Here is a 22,219-nt window from a genome sequence, read left to right as displayed (position 1 = left end):
GAAAGCGAGATGGGTTCGGCACCTACATTGGGGTGGAACTAGATGCCCAAACCTCACATGGCGACGGCAACATCGAAATCCACCTCGAAGATACGGACATAAGCTATTGAGAGAAAATATAGCGGCGACGGTGCCCGCGGGATGTGCGGCGAGCACGTGTCCTTGGGCTGGGGCTGCGATAGAGGCGAGGTCGTCTTGGCTCTAGAGGCGGACGGTCTTGTTGAGGGCACCCGTCAGGAGTGGCGCCGTAAATTAGATGTAATGGATAAAAGAGTTGAGAGGGTGGTCCAAACTACCACAGAGATAAAATTACTCAATCCAAAGTGAAAACATTGGTTGAAGGGTGGTCCAAAACGAAACATCGGCAATAAAAGGTAACACAGAATGAAATTTACTCTAAGTTCTATTACTATTAGAATTTTAAATTAGGGTTGGCAACAGGGTGGGTCGGGCTGGAATGCCCCCGCCCTAGACCACCGACTTCTCCACAATGCCCAAGCCCTGACTGGAGTTGCGCGGCCAAATCAACACCAGGCGCTGACCCCTGCAGGGCCTCGCAATCGTCAAGTAAGGAGGCAGGAGGCTCGCCACACCTGCGCGCCTCCCTCATGCTGGCTGCACGCAACACGCTCGCCGTGTCTCCGCACCGACCTTGTGCCGCCTGTGCGCTGCCTGCCTGTCACCCGCGCGTTGCCCCGTAGGCCGTAGCCCCGCACGTTATCCGCGCGCCACCGTGTGGAGACTGGAGAGAGTGGGAGAGGGGCGCGTGCCCGCGGCCCGCGTGTAACTGGAGTGGAAAGTGTGATGGAGAGTGGAGGGGATGGCCGTGCCACCAAGGAGGGGCACACCAGCGCACTAGCGGCAATGGCTGAGGAGTGAGGAGGGAGAGCCTGATCCAGGGGTGGGTGGTAGGGGTGTATTAGGGTTAGGTTGGGCCTTATGGGTTATATTTGGGGTTGGCAGTATATTTATAAGTCTCCCGCCCAAATGAGAGCCCCGGGCCCCACGGGTCCACCGCAGGTGGGATGACTCACCCGCCCAAATGCGAGCCCCGCACCGCACCCAACTCTGGAGGGTGGGGGGGGGGTGGTGGGGAGGGGGTGGTAGAAACTCCACCCAACCCTGGCCCCACGGGGGAAATTGCCATCCCTAGCCACGGATGCCGGTTGGTGATATGGTACGGCTATCCAGAGCGCATGTGCCATGTGGCATGTGATCTCCATAGGGTAAGCATTGAAGCCTATCATCTATTGATCTCCATAGGAGTAAGAAATTTCAGACCTATTTTTTTTAATGTTTCACAAATATTATTTAAATGCCATAATTTTTACTGTGAAAATTATAGATTATTTAAATATCATAATTTTTATCTAACGCACTAGTACAGGACCTTCCATCTGTGACGGCCTCTAACATGCTTGGAATTAGCGGCCGTCACAAGAAAGTCATCTCAATCGGACCGAAAAAGCGCCTGATTGAGATAACTCAGGCCCGTCACGGATGACACATATCAGCGACGGGCCGTAGTTTAGGCCCGATTGAGATAACATTTCACATCTCAATCGGGCCCCAAGTTGGCGCCCGTCACGGATGACCATCTTGGGGCCCGTCTTGAATGACTAAAATAAAAGTTATAGATCTTGATGAGTTATATAACTTTGTTGGTGATGCCTTTTTCAGTTGAAATCATTTAGTATTTGAAATTGTTGTTTGAAGTTATCATATTTTTCAAATTCAAATTCAAACCGTTCAATAAATGTTATATAGAGAAATGACCAAAATAAAAGTTGTAAATATTGATAAGTTATACAACTTATTTGTTGATGACTTTTCCATTTGAAATCATTTAGTATTTGAAAATATTGTTTGAAGTTGTCATACTTTCAAATTCAAATTCAAATTGTTCAAAAAATATTATATAGAAAAATGACCAAAATAAAATTATAGATCTTGATGAGTTATACAACTTTGTTGTTGATAACTTTTCCATTTGAAATCATTTACTACTGGAAAAATTATTTGAATTTCTTATATTTTAAAATCCAAATTTTATATAGTTCAATCAAACCTAGATGGAGATGACCAAAATAAAATTGGTAGATCTCAATAAGTTCTACAACTTTATTTTTGACGGTTTTTTCATATGAGTTCATTTAGTATCATAACATTCAATTCGAAATTTATTTTTTTCTAGAAGTCTGATTTGCCTCCTCATCATGTTAATACTTGCTAAATATATATTTGATCCAATTAACTCGGTTTTGCTGGTGAAATATGTGATCAAAATAGATGTTATGTGAATGTGGTTGTGTTAAATATATTGATGGTTGTGTATATGAATTAATGTACAACTTCATCTTCGGAAGCCGATTCCAAAGAACTCTGAGGTTAAGCGTGCTTAGGGTGGCGCAATTTCAGGATGGGCGACTGACCCGGGGAATTCTTCCCGGGTGTAGAAAAGACCAGTTTGCGGGCGTGCCTAGCAAAGGCATGAGGCTAGCCAAAAAACGAAATTTATTTTTTTGGATTATTCTCATCCGTGACGTGACGGGCTATAGTTTAGGCCCGTTAGAGATGAGAGTCATCTGTGACGGGCTATAGTGTTGGCCCGATTGAGATGTGTGTCATCCGTGACGGCCGGATGCCCGATTGAGATAGAGATGAGGTTTTAGGCCCGTTACAGATGGCCAGACCTGTTCTAGTGACGCTGTGAAATTGAAGGGTTAAACATATATTCTATAATCTATATGGAACTGTCTATGTCGTGTGATTTTTGAGAAAAAATCACCCAGATTTTTTCTCCCCTCAGATTTGCATCCAATGGTAAAAAACAACAGTACAGAGGTAGCTTGTGATTGTGCTTGTTAGTAGAGTAGTATTCAGTAGAGATTAACACAAATATTGCATTTATAACTAAAATTACAGTGCTTTATAACTAAAATTACATTTGTAAAAACAGTAGATATGGCATATAAGTGCACTGTAATTTTAGTACAAATGCACTGTAAATTTTGGTAACCAGAATATTTATCGTTTTTAGTACAAATACACTGCTTGAGAAACCGTCCAGGTATATGAAGTGTTAAATGTTGTATTTATAACTAAAATTACAGTGCTTTATAACTAAAATTACATTTGTAAAAACAATAGATATGGCATGTAAGTGCACTGTAATTTTAGTACAAATGCACTGTAAATTTTGGTAGCTAGAAAAAGAAAGAAAAAAATAGAGAGAAGGCGGCATCAGCTAAGGATATGGGCGCGCAAATCAAAATATTCGCACCGAGATGGCGGTAAACGTGGCCCCACGCGGCCTCATCGCCCCTCGCACCCTAATACAGTGTGAAATCCACACAAATCACGGTGCAGATCCTACGGTTGAAAAAAATGTCAAATACGAAAAAAAAATCACGCGAAAGAGGACCAGATCGGACGTTTGAGGGGCATCTATCGATACTAAGGCCAAGTTGACTCGGCCATGGACTAATTAACCATGTTTCCGCACGAATCTTGGAAAGCCAGAAAAACGTCAAATGCTATGAAAAAAATCATCCGACAAATATTTAGCAAAATCGATCTATATATGATATCGGTTTGGCATTCAAAAACAATATATGGTAGAGGTCCCATATATAGGTTATATATTTTTTTATGCATCTGTATTGTCGGACATAATAACTTGCCTTTGTAAGTTCAGTAAAATATATATTTCTCCTAATTTATTTGGCACTGCTCATTTAATCTTGTTTTAGTTTTGATGCACGTGTTAATTATACATTTGCAGTCCATTCACGTCAGTAGCATTTTTAGAGCTGATCAACTTAGCATGCAATAGCATAGTAAACATTCACTGCTTTCATCGATGGCCCTCCCTAGCATGAACCTCTCCCTCATATCTTAATATTCAATAATCAAGATCTTACCGATTACAGGGTAGGGTTAATTCTCCAGATTATTTTAATCCATCTAATCTAATCTAACGATTTAAAATATTAGACCCATGTATTTAAGTGAAAACCAAGGAAAATCTTTTTTTTCTTTTTTATTCTCATTTTTTTTTTGGATTTTCTCTGATTAATTTATTAGAGGGTTACGTCGCTTTAAGAACATTAGTAGAAGCCTCACATAACAGATTTAAAATATTTATAGAAAGTTTAATGAGATTTTACTATATATTAGATATTTAAAAGTTTAAATAATATGTAATAATACTATTGGCTCTCTTTGATAGATTTAGATGGTTGTAGTTTCTTTGGAGTAAAGATCAGAATTTATATTCCATCATTAAAAAAATATATTAATAGTGTGAACTAGTATTATAAGATGAGCTACTACTGAAATCTAAATATGTAGGTCGAAGGCCTAAAGTTACCGTTAGTAAAAAACTATGGTGATGGCGACGAGGCGGATAAACACTGATGCAAGCAGCTTGGTGTTCTCCGACGATGAGGGAGGTGGGGTGCCGCTGCCCGCTTGGACCGGCGAGCGCATGCTAGCTTGAGATGGGTGACAGTGGTGACCAAGCTGTGCAGCGCAGTGGCTGTCGGTTGTGAGCTACTACATCCGTCTCAAATTATAACTATTTATAGCATAGTACTTTGTCTTAAAATAAAACTATTTTTTTTAAAATCTAAGGCGGAACTTTGTTACACTGTTATATTTAGAAGAAGAAAATTGATCCAGTTTATAAGGAGAACCGGTCCCGAAAACCATACAGCTGCATGGTTAATTATAGAAAAACCAGCTAAAACCCACCGCTACACAAATAACAACGACGGCGGAGCCCAAATGCAGGACGACAGCTCCCACATCGCAGAAGAGGTGTTATCGTTGCCGAGCTAGCCGCCTAAGCGACCCAGCAGCGTCGACTCCACAACCGCAGCGACACTGAAGCCACGAAGTCGCCAAAGCGAAAAACAGCTTCGACATCCAACAATGGACATCAGCCAAACCACCGAGGAGCAACTTCCTTCACACGGCCAGCACCAGAAACTCCTTGGAAAAGACTGCAGCATGTCATCGTTGCCGAGCGTCGCCGCACCCCATCAGCGAGCAGCTTCGACTTTATTAGCAGAAACAACCGAAGAGCGCGTCGCCCACCACAAGAAGGAAGCGGACCCAAGAAGGCGAAGGCCTCGCCGAACACAAGGTATGAAAGCTTTTGAACCGAAAAAGACCATCGTCAGTCGTCGATGCGTTGGAACTTCTCCGAAGCGACGCCCCCAAGGAGGACACGACGTGTAACGCCGCCGCCGCTCGTCCGAAAGTCGGAACAAGGCTTTCCCTTGGAGATTTGTAGGGGATATGAAAGAACGCCATGACAACACCTCCAAGAAGGGAAACGGCGCCCATGGGCGCCGTCGTCGTCGAACCGGCCTAAGGCACGGAAAGGCTTTCGCCAGCATCTTCACATCACCCACACAAGCACCCCCACATCAATGGCCACATAATAGTCCATGACGTCCCACAAGCAGTCATACCTTGACCATAACCAACGACAAAGACGGGCCCTTGGCCACCCTCGAAACGCCATCAATCCGCCGCAAACTTGTACAGCAAGCCGGAGCCTCCGCCCTCCCCCTAGCATTCCCCATGACCAGAATAGGGTCCGGCCAAAGAAGGGGGGGAAACCGAAAGGAGGGAGAAACACTCGACCGACAACGAGGAAGTCACCACCGCGGACGTCAAGCCCCATTCCTGCTTTGCGCCAGCACAAGCCATCGTCCCGTCAACTCCACATCCGCACGTCACCGCCACACGCAGCCACCCCGCCGACCGGCTGCCCTGGCTATCCGGCGTGGAGGCGACGGATTCGGCCACGGACCAGCCAGCCAGGGCAGTGCAAGCCAGCGACCAGCCGGGCAGCGGCCACAAGCCAGGGCGGCGCAAGCCAGCGGTCCACGCCACCGTAGCCACCCATCGTCGCCGCTACCACCGTGCCACCGCGACGGACGCTGATGCCGACGCAACGAAGTGCGAGTGAGCCGCCGTTGCCCGCCAAACTGCGACGTTGCCCCTCTGGCGGCATCCGCACTGCCACAGCATCCGCCGTCGGCCCGACACGCTGCCGCGGATCCATATGTCAGCCTTAACAAACCTTCTTCAATCCTGTTTTTTCCCCACCCATACTACATCTCCCTTCTCCCTCCCATGCTACTACCCCTTCCTCACACCCCTACCTCAGTGCGGCACCGGCGGATGGCGGACGGCGACGGCGACAACGACTTGTGTGCTGACGGGGAAAGGCGGGTCGACAGGCAGAAGCGGGCCGATGGGCGTAGGCGGGGTGACCGGCGGAAGCGAGGCGGCGGGGCGGGCGGAGGTGGGGCGACGACTGTGGCGAGCGAAGGCTGGCATAGCCTTTGATGAGCAGAGGCGGCGGGCTGCGGCGAGCGGTGGGGCGGCCGTGCTCGAGCTCGCCACCTCCGTAGCGTGCGCCGGCGTCGATGGGGGATTGACGACGGATACGAGAGATGGGGTAGAGAGAGAGAGGGGGGATGGAGGAGATTGGCAGTGTGGGGCCCACCAATGGCCAGCCAAATAGACTAGCCAAATTTAGCCAGTGAGGAGGACGGTTTGGCCAGCCAAATAGCTTGGCCAGTGAGTTGGAGAGGCTGTTGGAGTATGTTTTTTTTTGATAGAGTAGCCAAAATTTAACTTGGAGAGCCAATTGGAGAGGTTGTTGGAGATGCTCGAGGGAGGGACGAAGCTGGCTGAGTTCGGCTAGGCCAAGAAGGGGAGAGAAAAGGTAGGGAGAGGAGTAGGGATGAAAACGGATCGAATACGGTCGGAAATTAACTCTATCATATTTGTTTTCATAATTTTTTTCAGAATCGGAAACCCGGATATGAAAACGGAATCGAATCATATCGAATACAAATACGGAGCGAATACGAAGTGAAATGAATACGGTGACGAATATTAATCGGAATATAAAAACCCCTCACTACTCACAAATGATTTGTGCTATTGTGTTTCTAAAATCATGCTCTATCATGTTATTGCGTTTTTACTGCTATTAATTATTTTGGCCATTTTTTTACTTTGTTTTATCAATTAAAATTTTGAATTTCAAAACTTCAATGATATTTTGAAGCAGTAAATAAATTCAGCTGAAAAAGTCATGTAGATAAAAGTTATAGAACTCATCAAGACATACAACTTTTATTTTGGTCATTTCTTTATCTGACAAAGCGCTAGTAACATTGTTCACAAAATTTACATTTTCTCTTATAGTTTATAAAACCAAATGAGAGATATGTAAAATTTGTGAACAATATTACTATCACTTTGTCGGACGAAGAAATGACTAAAATAAAAGTTATAGATCTTGATAAGTTATACAACTTTGTTATCGATGACTTTTTCATTTGAAATCATTTAGTATTTGAAAACGTTGTTTGATGTTGCCATATTTTTAAATTCAAATTCAAACTGTTCAAACAAAGACATATAGAAAAATGACCAAAATAAAAGTTATATATCTTGATAAGTTATATAACTTTGTTTTTGAGAATTTTTCCATTTGAAATCATTTACTACCCCAAAAAATTATTTGAATTTCTTATATTTTAAAATTCAAGTCTTATATAGTTCAATAAAAGTCGGATGGAGAAATGACCAAAATAAAATTAGTAGATCTCAATGAGTTCTACAAATTTATTTTTGATAACTTTTTCATATGAGTTCATTTAGTATCATAAAATTCAATTCGAAGTTTATTTTTTCCAAGAAGTCTGATTTGCCTTCTTTTTGGGTTCGGTTGGGCTGGGCTGGCTTATGGGCCTTATATGTAAGTCGGATATCCGATTGAAAATACCGGATAATATCCGACAGATATCCGATTCTGACGGATATCACCTATATCATATTCTTTTCATATCCGGGAAAAAAATATCCGAATTTGAAAATTTTCTAGATATATCCGACCGAAACTATCCGAATCCGAATAAAGGTCCGGTCGGACGGAAATTATCCGAATCACTTTCAACCCTAGAGAGGTGATATTGATCGAACCCCAGGGATAATTAGACTTAGCTTTAGGTTTGAAAATCCAGAGTTTAATTAAGATTTTCGCTTTATGTTATTTTGAATTAATTTGAACTTTGGCACCAGTAAAAAATAAAGTAAAATCCAGGAAGGCTCAACGTGATGTGCAAGTTTGGAATGTTTTTGATAGTTCCAAACTTTAGTTTCTGGATTTTAAATTCGAAATTCCATGGGTGTTTGGGCATGCGCAATGTTTATTTCACAAGTGAGCAATAACGTGGGCCCGTTGATCAAGTAGTAGTAGTTGTTACTAAGCTCCACAATGTATATAAGTCTATGATGGAGAAAACAAGGTGGGTCCATGCACAAAAGGTACATCTGTTAGCTTATGACTGAACTACAATTTATTTTTTATTTGCATGTTGCCGGTAGCATGCAACGCTATGACCGGGTAACAACTAATATCAGCTTTCACAGTGTATGTTACCAGGTTGAAAGGAAACATTCAATGCCTACTACCTGCTTTTCTCCCACATTATGGATGCTCTTAGGGCAAGCTCAATATATCCTACCCAACTCGGTAGGAGGGTGGGCCCAAATTGTACATATCAATAGTATATCACAGGAGGCCACAATGCTTATGTGCAATAGGGAGGAATAAGGTGGACCCCTCTTGAAAAAACATCATCCATCACTCAATTGTACACCTGCACGTGGCAACCAGTTGCTTTCATTTGATTTTTTACTTCATGTGTCAGGCATACAGTGCTTCTTACCAGGTATTAGCTATATGACCGAATAGTAGTTATGTATCACCCTCACAATGCTTCTTACCAGGTAGTAAGGATGCATTGAATGATTAATGCCTGGTTTCTAGCAACATTGTGGATGCCCTTAGACCCCATGCCCCGGTACCTTGCCACTGGGTGGAGACGTCCGATCGAGTCAAGCTTAGGCTGTGTTCCATGGAAGCTATAATTATAGATTCCATGGAAGCTATAATTTGTAGGCATATATAATTGCTAGCTTCAATGGTTAAAATTTTGTGCAAATATAAAAATATTTATGTCATATTTAAAAATTATTTAATGATAAATCAAGTCACAATAAAATAAAAGATAATTACATAAAATTTTTTAATAAGATTAATGGTCAAACATTTATAAAAAGTTAACATCGTTATACATTAAAATACGGAGGGATGACCTTACTGAGTAGCATTACAAATACCGAGCCCAACTAACATATGTGAGTAGGCCACACATATATGTTTGGCTGTAGAGGCTAGATTTATTTTGATTTGCTCTGGTCCAACCAAAAGTACCTCGAGCTACCGGAACCCCATGCTACTAAATCATTTTTGATCGTTGGATCTAACAATACCTATCTTATCCAGCTAGATCTAACGACTAAAAATAATTTAAATTATCTCGTGATACTTTTTGATGGATCGGAGCAAATATCTTATTAGAAAGTTATCTAACTTTCGAGAGACCTGAGCACCGTCATGGATATGCTTGCAAATGGAACAACAGCCGCCGCAACACAGATGTGCGCACACGAAGAAGCTACATTTTCAGCCCAGACCATGGCTCGCGACGGCTTCTTCACGTGCGTGATCAGCCTCCACGCGAGGCCAGGGAGGACAGCTGACCCAGTAAGCACTATGAAAGCGTGGGTGTAGCCGCCGCTGGTGGAGCTATTGCTGAAGCTCGGTATGGAGACGGCCAAGAACCCTGTGAACGCTGCCTTGGTCAGCTCTAGAGACACCGGCTTCACATCCCTGTCCTCTCCCTCGTCGTGGTCGAACAAACTGATGAACAACCACACGAAAAAGGAAAGGATCCACGGGATGGATACTAACCACGCCGCCTCCTTCAGAGGTGCAATTGTGATTAGCACGACGATCACCCCGAACGCTATTGCCAGAGAGGTATCCAAGATCCTCAAGGAATCCACCAAGCGGCCCATGCCGTACACCGGTGGAGCCGTTCCAACAAGCATGAAGACTACACCCAGGACGCAGGTCGCGAAACTGACGATGAGGGAGGCGGAAAGGTGAGCATCCAGCCCCTTGATGGCGCTGGCCTGTCCCTCCAACGCAAGACCTTCTAATCCCAGGAACAGAAGGGCGGTGACACTAGCAGAGAAATCAACCGAGATTTCCAGCTTCCTGTGGTGGGCTGATTTCGTGGCGTCGTCGGCGTTCTCATGCTCCTCATCCTTCATGGAGTTGTAGCCTAGCCATAGGATGAAGGGGACGAAGGGGATCCAGATGCTTAGGCAGACAATGTTACTCTTGCTGATGAGTAGCAGAATCACAAAGGCCAGCACCATGAGAAGAATGACACATAGGTGGATGAGCAGCTTCGAGGCCAATACGAGCCACGCGAGCCTCTCTCCGAGCACCGTGGAGAGGCAGAGGCCGAGGAAAGGGAGTATACCAGCTTCCAGAGTTAACGCTCCAATTGGGGAAATGCTGTCCACGATTTGTTTGCTTCGATTGGCCGTCAGGTCCACCTTCTTTAGCGCGAACGAGAGAAGGACTGGGCAAACCATGACCACTACTGCTTCAGTGAATATCCGGATGCGATTCTTCAGAGAGTCCTTACAATCCTAAAACATTTAGAGGACAATGACTGAGGATTATATATATATATATATATATATATATATATATATATATATATATATATATATATGAAACCACCTATACATTTGTCGATAAATTTTCTCCTAAAAATTTGACAGATATAATTATAGTACAATCGTAGTGTAATTACACTGTAACTTGCATGTAACTACAGTGTAACTTATATGTAAGTTTCACATAATTTTGAATCGTTAGATCTATTACAAGATTTGTTTTGGTGAGGAAGAAAACAAATCATAGCACACACATATGTGAAAGAATTTATTTCCACGACCTCCATTTTACCGAAATAATATGTTATGGAGAGATTTTTGAAAGTTATGTACAAGTTACACTATAGTTACAATGTAATTACACTACGATTGTACTGTAATTACATCTGTCAAATTTTTGGGGGAAAATTTGTCGACGAATATATAGCAAAATCGACTTGAAAAAGGCATAGATCAGGTGTATAGTGACGTGCGTTCAAAAGAAATATAGAGTCATGTACTCTGGTAAATAAGCAGGTGGGTTAGACCACAAAGTATAAATAAAAAAGTGTGGCGTTGTTGCGGAGATCTCTTTCAAATGGTTTTCCTTGGAAACATAATAAAGGGACATCAGAAATTTGCTTCAAGGAATGATGCAGCGACTTGCACTGAAAAGAGAACTATTAGCAAAGCCAATTGCATGTTGGTTTGCTAGATCATCCAAAGCAATCCAATTTTAAAATAAACTGAAAATCGAAAAGGGTATTTGTTGTTAGCAGCTCACCATCTTAAGTGGAACAAATGCAGTCCTTGGATACGTTCCGGAACTAGGACCTGAAAACTAAAACTATATATATGAGATAGTAGAATAACATGTGATGCACAGAAAACACGACAGAAAAACAAAAAGGCGTACAGTATGGGAATTACTCTGCTTTCTCTTTCGTTGGTAGAAAGCTAGCTTCAGAGCAACCGCATACAGTATGGTTGCAAATATTCCAGGGTTCTCACAGATTTCCTATGCTTAGGACTTCAGGGAAAACTATCAGCTAGTATCATGTAAACAAATGACGGGAGTTCTGCAAGGCATCGAACTCCTCGAGACTCAGGCTTACATGGGGATCGATCATATGCATATAGAGTTGCGCTTACGTAGAGGAAGAGTTTGGCCACCCTGTACTTGATGAGTCAAGGTCTTCGGACAGAGAGGCAAAAGGAAGCCTAGGATAAATAATTCAAATAAAAGGACAAACTGACTGGGATATCCATAATTGCACCACCTTTCTTCAAAAAATACTCCAATATTTCCACTGCACCCCTTCAAAAGATACTAGTAGAGAAACACAGAATAAGACCAGTGGAGACAGCGACCGCCACTATCCAAACGGAAGGACACCACCTTAGATAAATTAGAGCAGAAAAGCGTGAAAACGAGTTGTCTCAGTAATTTAATTACATATGCTACATATTGGACATCTATCAAGACATTCATTTTGAGTGACTATCAAACCCACCCCCACCCCACCCACCCACCATGTTTTTTTTTTACTTCAGGAGACAATTGGTTGTTTCCTTCGAAATTTCCTCACAATTAAATTAATCAAATGTTTTCTGTTGGTATTACGTGCTATCTTCCGGGTACCAACCTAGATTTGAAATGAGGTTTCATAAAGTAATACAGAACTACTCTGGAGCACTCTCAATGCACACTACCTCCTAAATCTGTATTAATCAGCTCTACACATTGAGTAGACCCACCTACACATAATACTACACTTACACTTAACCTGAAGATACCATGATCAGAGCACAAAAGGCTTATAATTACGTTCTCACCTATCTAAATTTCCAAAGTGGAATGCTAAACCAACCACTGTAACCAATTCTAACACACCTTGGGTCTAAACCACATCACACTACAAGGTACAAACAGGGTACGCTGGTTCAAATACGATATACAAATAATATATTGAAACGAGACCCATACATTAGGGGATAATTGTCGCACATGTTGAGGGCCACACTGTCAACTACATCGTCTCCGCAGCTTCTCCTATTCGACTAGATGTAGATACACTCTACCACATATAATACACCATCCGTCCCATAAAACCTAATTCTAGCTAAGAATCGGAACAATCAATCTTGTGTCTAGGTTCGTAGTTAGGATTTGATTTTTCTACGACTGAGGGAGTATATCTCAACATGATATAGGTTGAATTATTTTGAGCAAATAGAATCGACAACTTTCTCGTTTTTTTTTGTTGACACACACTCCAAACTGCTAAATGGTATTTTGTATACAAGAGCTTCTTTAAAAAATCAAATAAATTCATTTTTTATTTTTGTAATAATGAATACTTGATTAAGCATGCACTAATAGCTTATTTTGTTTCGTGTGTCACCAAAAATCCACTTGCAATAGCTGAATCCAACACACCCATAGGGTTATTATCCTGAGAGGGCTAGAACATATATAAAATCTTCTTGCATAATACTTTGCACATGCAATCCCTAGAGCATATACAAAACTACGGTCAGAAACTACTTACCGCCGACGATGGTAAAGTTGTTGGTACATGAATCCACTCAAGTTAAACCCTCACACCTACAAATATATGACCACACAGAGTTTGATAAAGTTACAAATGTACTACACCAGTACAGAAACATTTTTTTCCAGACTGATAAGATAGATTTTCGCACGCGGGCCTCCGGTCCGTCTGCACCCAGATGTATGCAAAAATCGTCAATTTTCTGTGCGGGGTGGCACACCCGCACGCAGGCGCTTAAGCCGGCTCTCTGCGAAAATAAAAAATCACAAAAAAATAAAAATCCAAAAATCCAAACACTAGCCGGTCGCCCCCGTCACTCGATACCCTAGCCCACTGCCTCCACCCGGTCCATCGTCGTTGAGGTCGTCGTCGTCTATATCGAGGTTGTCGTCGTTGCTGGGAAGACGGCCACCACTGGATCAGTGTGCGGGAGGGCCATCACCGCCGGATCCGCGTGGGGGAAGGGCAGTCGCCACTGGATCTGTGCAGGGGGACGGCCGCTGCCTGTTGGAGCCCTTGCCTAAGCCCTCCACCACCTGATACCGCACCCGAGCCCTCCACCGTCGGAGCCCACGCCTGAGCCCTCCACCGGTGCTGGATCCGCGTGAGATCGCACCTCCACCAGCCGCCTGCTCAAGCCAGCCACCGGATCCGCACAGGGAGCGCGGAGCAGGGCGGAGGGAGCCGCCGCGTGCCACAGCCCACACCTGCCGTCGCCGTCACCCACGCCCACCCGCCGCTGCCGGTGCCTGCCGTTGGGAGGGAGGAGAGGAGAGAGGAGGCCAGGAGAGGAGGAGGATTGGGGGAGAGGAGTGGGCCGGAAAAGGAGGAGTGGGAGAGAGAGACGACGGGAGAATAAAACGATTTGGAGGTGAGGGGTCTCGCATACGGGTCAATTAGGGCAACACCAATGTATATAGCTAAAGTAGTCCATATAGATGGGGCCCACATTTGTGGACTTTAACTATTGCAACATTCACAATGTATATGGTTAGTAAGTAGTATGAGGAGGAGAGAGAGGAAATAGAGACAAATGACATATTTTATTCTATATGGGTAGCCCATATGCTTATGGATGACTTTTGTTATTTCTCTCCTATGGACTACTTCCACAATGTGGTTAGATAGCTGAATGTATTATTTTATTGGCTATGGACTGGTTTTGAAGTACATTGTGGATGCCCTTAAGAGGCCCGGATGCGAAAATATGCTTATTTTCGCATGCGAGGCCTGTTAAGAGAATTGCTTGTGAAAATAGAGTTTTGCATGCGGGTCTCTTAAGAAGCTGTATGTGAAAATGGAGGTTAATTTTTGCAAACACGGAAACTTTTTGGTCTGCATGTGACCTATTAGGGTGATCATACACTAAAATCATTTATGCAGTAGTGTCCCAAAGATGGTCTCCATTCTTCTGAGAGTGTGTTAGGATGTGCGCTAGTGAGTGGATTTTTTTATTTTTTAACCTTTTTAATTTTCAATTTTAAAAACAAACCCTTCCAAAACTTATTTCAAAAATATAAATATTTTTACCACGCTAGCTTGCCTGACATGGCAAAATTAGATTTGCATACCACCCGCAGTGAACGTGGCAATTTTATCCTGCTGCGACACTAGCTAGACTAGCGTGGCTAAGTAAATTGACTACACTAGCTGGACCTGCGTGGCGGTATTGTTTTGCCGCGTTAGTCGATGTACAAAAGTTCAGATCTTATAAATAAATTTAGAAGAGTTTATTTTTAAATTAAAATTTTAAAACTTCAAGAAAAAATAAAAAAATTCTGGTGGGTGTGTGCAACTGTGTATATATTGTGGGCATGCTTAGTTGTCTGGCTGGGGAAAAAAAATGGAGAGAGGTCAATAAATTTTGCTCAAAAGTATACCTTCCTAGCTATGTATTTCCTCCGTCCTAAAATAAACCAATGTAGTACTCCCTCCGTTTTTTCAATAGATGACGCCGTTGACTTTTTCTCACATGTTTGACCATTCGTCTTATTCAAAAATTTTATGCAAATGTATAAGATATAAATCACACTTAAAGTACTATGAGTGATAAAAGAACTCATAACAAAATAAATTATAAGTACGCAAATTTTTTGAATAAGAAGAATGGTTAAACATGTGAGAAAAAGTTAACGGCGTCATCTATTAAAAAACGGAGGTAGTATTAGATAGGATACTATATGGTACAATAAATTTGGACAAGCATTTACTGCTGGTTAAGATAAGATTAAGTTGGGTTTTTTTATGGAAAGAGTAACAAGCAATAGTGTGACAGCTTTTTCTAAAAGACGGGAGTGTACTAATTGTCATAAAAAAATGCTAGATCAAATCATGAGCAGTAGCACAGGTTCTTCAAATGGACATGGTGAGGAAAATTCAAGCTTGAAGCTTCCCATCTCTTCGTTTTTCTTCTTTCATCCCTCACCCCAACCAACGCACTCATATGCGCTCGAAAGATCACACTACCAAAAACCAAAAACAGCAGATCTATAGAGAGGAATGAAGACACTCAGCGTGCCCGAGATATCGTCGTCAAAAAAATTGAGCGACGAAGTCACTCAATCTTCTGAAGCCAGCGAGGAAGAGAGCGACGAGGACATGAAAGAGGTAATAGACTCGAAGCAAATTCAGCTCCTTGTTCAGGTCCTCATTTGTTCTCAGGTCCTTATTCAGTAGCAGCTAGGAGCAGTTTTTAGGACAGTGAGCAACTTCGTCATAATCATAGATATGTACATGTTATATACGCTCTGTGACCTCAAGTGATTCAAGCAATAGATAGTTTCATTTATATACAGTTTATCTTAGGGGGTCATTTTTACTGACGAATTTCTTTTGTTTGTTTTTTTTGCTTGAATCAAGCCAATTACAAGATTGTCCGCGCATGGTTTCCTGTCGCTAATGATATCCGCGGTCGGCAACTATATAATTCCTCTTCTAACAAGTCACAGCGAGCCCGAGCAAACGGCTAAACGGTCCGCGATGCCAATAGCTGTTTTCTGTCTCGGCATGATCACTCTTGTGATTGGCTATGGCATGCGTTTCCCGATACTTCAACCCAAACAACAATATGGCTCCGGGGTTGTGTTGCACATCACCACTGCCGGCAAAGTGCTGAATTCTTACGTGTTCCTGCTCCTGATTAACACAAGGTATATCAGCCTCGCCGTGTTCCCAGCTATCATGCTTGTGTTCATCGGCGCTCTGTGCCGCAAGTTCTGGGTAGAAGAAACCTGCAGGAGGCAACTTCGACATGATTCCCCCGGTGATTCCAAAGCTAGCAGCGTCTTGCGTAAATCTGAAGAGCAGCTGACGCTAGTCGTAGCGGTGCTACCATTTTGGCTGCAGCTACCAGGCGTGATGCTTGCCCGAGGAACCAGCTGGCAGCAAGATCGTGTTTTGGTCTCTCATTTCCTAGTGTTCATCAGCTCCACTATGGTTGCTCTGGCGACACTAATCGCCCGCACGGTGCCAGCCGGGATCTATCCTGGCGTATCACGCGTGTTGCCAGTGATGCACAGGACATGCATCGTCCTCATTCTAGTGTCGGTGCACACCATGTCCGGAGAATGGTTTGGGACGAAGAGCATGGCACTGGCCTGCACGCCGGAGCTTGTTGCCCTGCTCATATGGTTCTCCGTTCACCTCAACCATGCCCACGATGCCCGTGCGTGCAAAATCATTTGCCTCGTCGCGGTTTCCTTGCTGTGGGCATGGGCGGCTACATATGATGAGATGGCGATCCTGCAGGGTTATTGGAGGAGTAGTTTTTGGGGCATCTCAGGCTTGTCAGGGGGACTGTGCTACTTCAGCTCATGGATCTTGAAGCAATGGCCAAAAGATAGCTTCAGGCCTACCTCTGATCACCATGCACTGCTTCTGCTGCAGCTGCTCCGAATTTCTGCAGAAATTTCCTTATTCACATCAGTTCCAAGTATCGCCTTGCAACTTCCTCGTTGGGTGCGCCGAATTTCCGCGCAAATTCGCTTACTCGCATCAGTTCCGATTACTGCCCTTCAACTTGCTCGTTGTGTCTCGACGATATCAGTCAACATACTGATGTACTGCGTGTGTTTCCTTTCACTGAACAACGTCGACAAGTACCATCCAGGCATGAGTACTGCCTCCATATCCAGACAAGTACTGCAACCGATGCTGTTTGTACTGCCGAGCATACTGATATCTCACTTCACGAGCAAATGAAACTCTAAGAAAAATGGTTCAAGAGCAAGTGCCAGATGACAAATAGTAAGCTTGCACAAATATATTGTCACCTGTTACAGCTTAATTAAAGGTTGGCACGCTTACCGCCGAATTAACTGACTTTGCAAGTGTTGTTTTTTCGATGGTTTGTACTGGTAGCAAGTACTCTATTCCTGGTTAAAATGATATGAGAGGCATTATAGTCTCGGCTAATTGTACTTGATTTGGAGACATTCGCCAGAATTACCTATTCTTGGCACAGGGTAATTTTATTGAGAAGACACCGGGGTATCACATTTTCTACTGTAAAACTCTTCTAGATAATAGGTATCTTTGAGGTACCAAAAATTTATAGTGTAAAATTTAGGTACCTCGAGATACTTTTTTTTACAGGATTGTAAAATTTCTCCATGGCATATGTGAGCTTTCATATATCCTATAACAGGATTGCTATATTTCAGTCACTTTAAATTTTCACATATTTTAGTCAAATTTGACTAAAATTTGCTCGTATGCGGTTCCATGTTTCGACTTTGCTGTTTCCTTCCCTGTTCCTTCCAAGAGTCACCGCGTTATTGGTAAGGGGATCTTTGGTGGGCCTCAATGTGTGCCCCATCTTGCAAGCTACCAGGCTTTATTCTAACACAAAACGGTACGGAAGCCTCGTAGCTTTCCTCGCCGGAGCACACCCTAACTGCGCTCTTGAGTCTTGACACCAAGTGAATGAAGCCTGGCCCGTGTGGATAGTTTCGACACGACAAGTATTCGACCTTCTTAAGGGAGCGCTTTGCATCGGCCAGGCGTCGATCGAAGAAGTGGAGGCTACCTTATCCAAGCTAGAGGTGGCAGGGGTGGCGGCCGGCGATTGGAGTCTGGTTTCGTCACTGGAGTTGCCATCGTTTAGGGAACGGTCGATGCCATGGGCCGGCGCTCCTTCAAAAGGGCAGGGAGGCCAAGCAACACGGTACTTACACTACTAGAAAAAACATTTTTGCAGGTGACCAAAAGTAGTTTTTCTAAGCGGGAGGAAGGACTGCCTATAGACTAACGACTGTGAAAATCGATGATTTTCGTAGGCGGCGCAATGGCCCGCCTGCGAAAATCCTCTGGACGAAAAAAAATTGCGCCCCGCCGGCCCCGCGCCTCGCTGCCGTCGCCCTCCCTGGCCTCCCTCCGGCCAGATCTGGGAGGGGAGGGGAGGGGAGACGCGCTGGGAGCCGCCGTGGCCAGCCCCGCGCCTCGCCGCCGCCGTCCACCCCTGACCTCCCTCCGGTCGGATCTGGAAGGGGAGGGGAGGGCAGCCGCGCCGGGAGCCACCGCTGCCGCCCCGCGCGTTGTTGTCGCTGCCCCGTGCCGTGGTTGGCCCCGCGCCTCGCCACTGCCGCCGTCCCCCGGCCTCCCTCTGGCTGGATCTAGGAGCGAGGAGGGAGAGAGGGGGAGCCACCGCTGCCGTCGGCCCGTCCGCGCCGACGTCGCCGCCGCAGTCGCTTCCCCTCTGGCGGGGAGGAAGGGAGGGGGGAGGGGAGGGGAGGGGGACGGGCCCGGTGGAGAAGGGGTGGAGGAGAAGTGTTGAGGGAGAGAGAGAGAGAGAGTTGAGAGGGAAATGAGTGGTGGGGAGGGGGTGGAGGAGCAGACAAGGAGTTAAGATATATTTTTTGGTACGTACGATTTTTGCAGGCAGACCACATAAGGTTCGCCTGCAAATCGTAGGCGGACAGCGAACTTCACCCCAATTTATATTTTTTAGGCGCTCATTTGGCTCCAAGGGTCATATCCGCCTACCAAAAAAAGACCCCCACGTCGGGAAAAATGTTTTTTCTAGTAGTGTTAGAGCTGGCTCAAGAGGTGCAAGCGCCAGTTGATCGGTACTGATACCAACAACAGTTGACACGCTAGTGGCACTAGACGCGCTAGTCGATCCACCTCAGCCATGTGATAATACTACGCAATCCAATATCATCTCGAGCCTCTTCACCATCCTACCGCCGCCAATCCTGGCTCAACCAGTCGACATCACATCGACAGTCCAGGCACCGGACGTCCACGCCCAAGGGGCAGGGTGCAACCACCGGATGGCAGCACGCTGCGCTGTAGCAAACGATTGGCTGCCAAACCAAAGCTTCACATGATGGAGCATTGCACGAAGGTGTTATGCAAGCGCCTTGGGAATACCCGTACTGAGCTGTCACCATCAGCGACCCACCTCAACTAACCCATAGCATATATGTCCAGATAATGATACTTAATAATCTAGATACCACATCTACATTATTAATATAGTACTCTACAACCCCCGAGATGACATAGAGCAACCATATAATCGGACACTAAACCCACACCACTCCACCTCTCTGGTAAGCTAACTACACGACTGTACCGATACAAATATAAAGTAAATCCGATACTCGGTTAAACTAAAGTACCAAGAGTATGTAAAAAATAACATTTCATTACTTTTGAATGTCTTACAAAAGAAATAAGAAAAGCTACTAGAGCCATACCCGAATTCCTCCGAAGACTCCGAGGACTCCGAGAGCTATTCTATTCTACTCCACTTAGCACTAGAATACTAACCTAAAGTGTAGAGAGATATCTTGAGCTTGCTTAGTGTGTGAAGGAGTGGAGGATGAACACCCTTTATATAGCCTCCCAATGATGGTTGTGACGGTTGGAAAGGTCGGTAATACCCCTCAACCGCCATTGGGAGTTGATCTCCACCGTCCATCCGAAGCCCTGCATCCAGGCGGTGCTAAGGGGTGTTCGGCCAAACCATGGGCTGGCCCAACCAGCCCCCTCTTCAGCAGGTCGTCTCCTCTTGGGCTCCTCAATCCAAATCAGTGAATTATGGGCCTATTTGATAGTTTCAATTCTGAGTTCCTGGCCCATTTATTCACAAGTCTGATTCTTGACAGCGTCTGACTGATTGTTCGAGTGTTTTGCTGTCGATTCTCCTCCATATTATGTATCTTTCTCTACAAACAAATAGAATCCAAGTACAAGTGGAAATAGATTATTCCAAAACAAATTTGCATTGCAAGCATAGCTAGTTCTCCTTTATTTTAGTTATATTGACGGTCGACATTGGTCTATAACGACCGTCAACACAAGGCTTTTTAGAAACTCCACCTCAACACTACCTTCCCGCATGAGAAACTTTCCCTCACATAGACAAGAAAGTACCTACGGCTAACCTTAACACCTATCATCTAGCCACCTGGGCCAACAGTGCTAAGACTCGGAATTTTACTGGGCCAAGTCCTTCCCATTAGGACATGTGGCTGCACGTTAGGCTCAGATCAATGGCTTATGAAGTAAAGTACTTAATTGACCAGAGCAACTTGCCAAAACTACAATAGGGCACAACATAGGGTAGTAGCTTAAGGACAAGGAGTTGATCCTTTGAGCAACTAAATAGCACACAGCTTGACAGTAGGCTCACACAGAGACCATACCCGATAATGATCACATAGATACATTATCACCTAACTAGGTTCACACAGAACCACCCATCACCCTGGTCCAAATCATTTTATCTACCCGTCGTTTATTACACGGTGCCACACATGCTACCGGAAAGATTGCACATACCCACACAATTCATCTAAGATTAATTGTAAGTATATGATTAATCAAAATTATATTTTGCTTGTAAAACAACCTTGAGCGGGACTAAACATAACTACTCTACGTGGAGTTGAACCAATGTTCAACTCACAAAGACAAGGGCGACAAAATATCATAGGGAATCAATAATTATCAAAGATGGAATATTATAACAATTAGATCACACTGCCCATCTATAATTTCTAAATAAAATAATAAAGGATCAAAAAAAATATTTTATAAATTGGGTTCAATATGTTCAAAGGGTGCACTTGCCTTGCATCCAAGTACTGTGCTTGCACTGCGTCTTTTGCAACGAACAACTCCTTTGCTCCAACATCTACACGATCGCAAACAAGAAACAAATAAACAAAAGGAAAGCTAGCTAAATAACATCAAATGAAACAACAAATGGAATTAGGAGGTAGATCTTGATTTCAGAAGAATTTAGAATAAAGAACGAATCGAATCGGAGTTTGAACCAAAAAGTTACGACATCTTGAATCGTTGTTGGTTAGTTAGTGCCATCCAACCATGCACCAACCAATCAACAACGAAAGAGAGATGACAAATGCTGTTATAGATGGCCAGAAGGCCTGAGGCCCGACAGCAAGGCCCAAGCATGGCACGACCCGATTGGTGTCGGGCCCATGCCGGCACGGCCCGACAGTTGGGCCGTGCCTGGGCCGATACCTTGGCGTGGTGGGCTGGCCCGGCATGACACGGTAGAAGAAAAGTAGTGGAGGGACCTAAAATAGACTTAGTCAGCCATGTAAGGCAAGGCCCACAGAGAGGAGGAATACAAAATAGACTTATTTTTCAGTCATATAAGACACAACCCAAAGAGTTAAAGGATAAGAAATAGACTTATTCTATGGAGAAACAAAATGTGCTATCATGCCTTCGGGCCGGTCCGACACGATCCGAGTCCTATTAGACCGTGTCTAGACTGTTTGTGCAGCCTATAGGTTATGACGGCATGATCTGATGTATAGGTCTGATCGGTCCGACTGACCTAGATCCAAGGCCCGGTCTTACCGGACCGGACGGCTCGTTTGGCCATCTATACACGCAGCATTGGGGGAGTGTCCGATTTGTGGCCGCGCCGGAAAGTACGCTCCAAAACAAGTCAAAACACCAACGATACCGACCGAGCGACGTCCGCCCGCCTCTTGCCTAATCAAATCATTCTCCGGCACGTACTGTACGTCTCGTACCAGATCGATGGTCGTCTCTCCCGATCCGTC

At 44.4% G+C, this 22,219-nt stretch overlaps 2 protein-coding genes across 2 annotated transcripts; one reads left to right on the top strand and one right to left on the bottom strand.

The window, feature by feature from the left end:
• Nucleotides 1–9,189: 9,189 nt before the first annotated feature.
• LOC127760121 (uncharacterized) lies at nt 9,190–11,442 on the bottom strand. The gene is made up of 2 exons (XM_052284333.1): nt 11,399–11,442; nt 9,190–10,605 (listed from the first exon to the last, which is right to left on the bottom strand). Exons 1-2 carry the CDS (start codon nt 11,399–11,401, stop codon nt 9,469–9,471), a joined length of 1,140 nt encoding a protein of 379 aa, XP_052140293.1. The 5' UTR covers nt 11,402–11,442; the 3' UTR covers nt 9,190–9,468.
• Nucleotides 11,443–15,548: 4,106 nt separating this feature from the next.
• LOC127771000 (uncharacterized) lies at nt 15,549–17,672 on the top strand. The gene is made up of 2 exons (XM_052296785.1): nt 15,549–15,776; nt 16,029–17,672. Exons 1-2 carry the CDS (start codon nt 15,669–15,671, stop codon nt 17,367–17,369), a joined length of 1,449 nt encoding a protein of 482 aa, XP_052152745.1. The 5' UTR covers nt 15,549–15,668; the 3' UTR covers nt 17,370–17,672.
• Nucleotides 17,673–22,219: the final 4,547 nt, after the last annotated feature.

Source organism: Oryza glaberrima, chromosome 1 (assembly GCF_000147395.1).
Source record: "Oryza glaberrima chromosome 1, OglaRS2, whole genome shotgun sequence".
NCBI lineage: Eukaryota > Viridiplantae > Streptophyta > Magnoliopsida > Poales > Poaceae > Oryza > Oryza glaberrima.
Note: the sequence above shows the minus strand (reverse complement) of the source record. Positions and strands in the feature narration are given on the sequence as shown.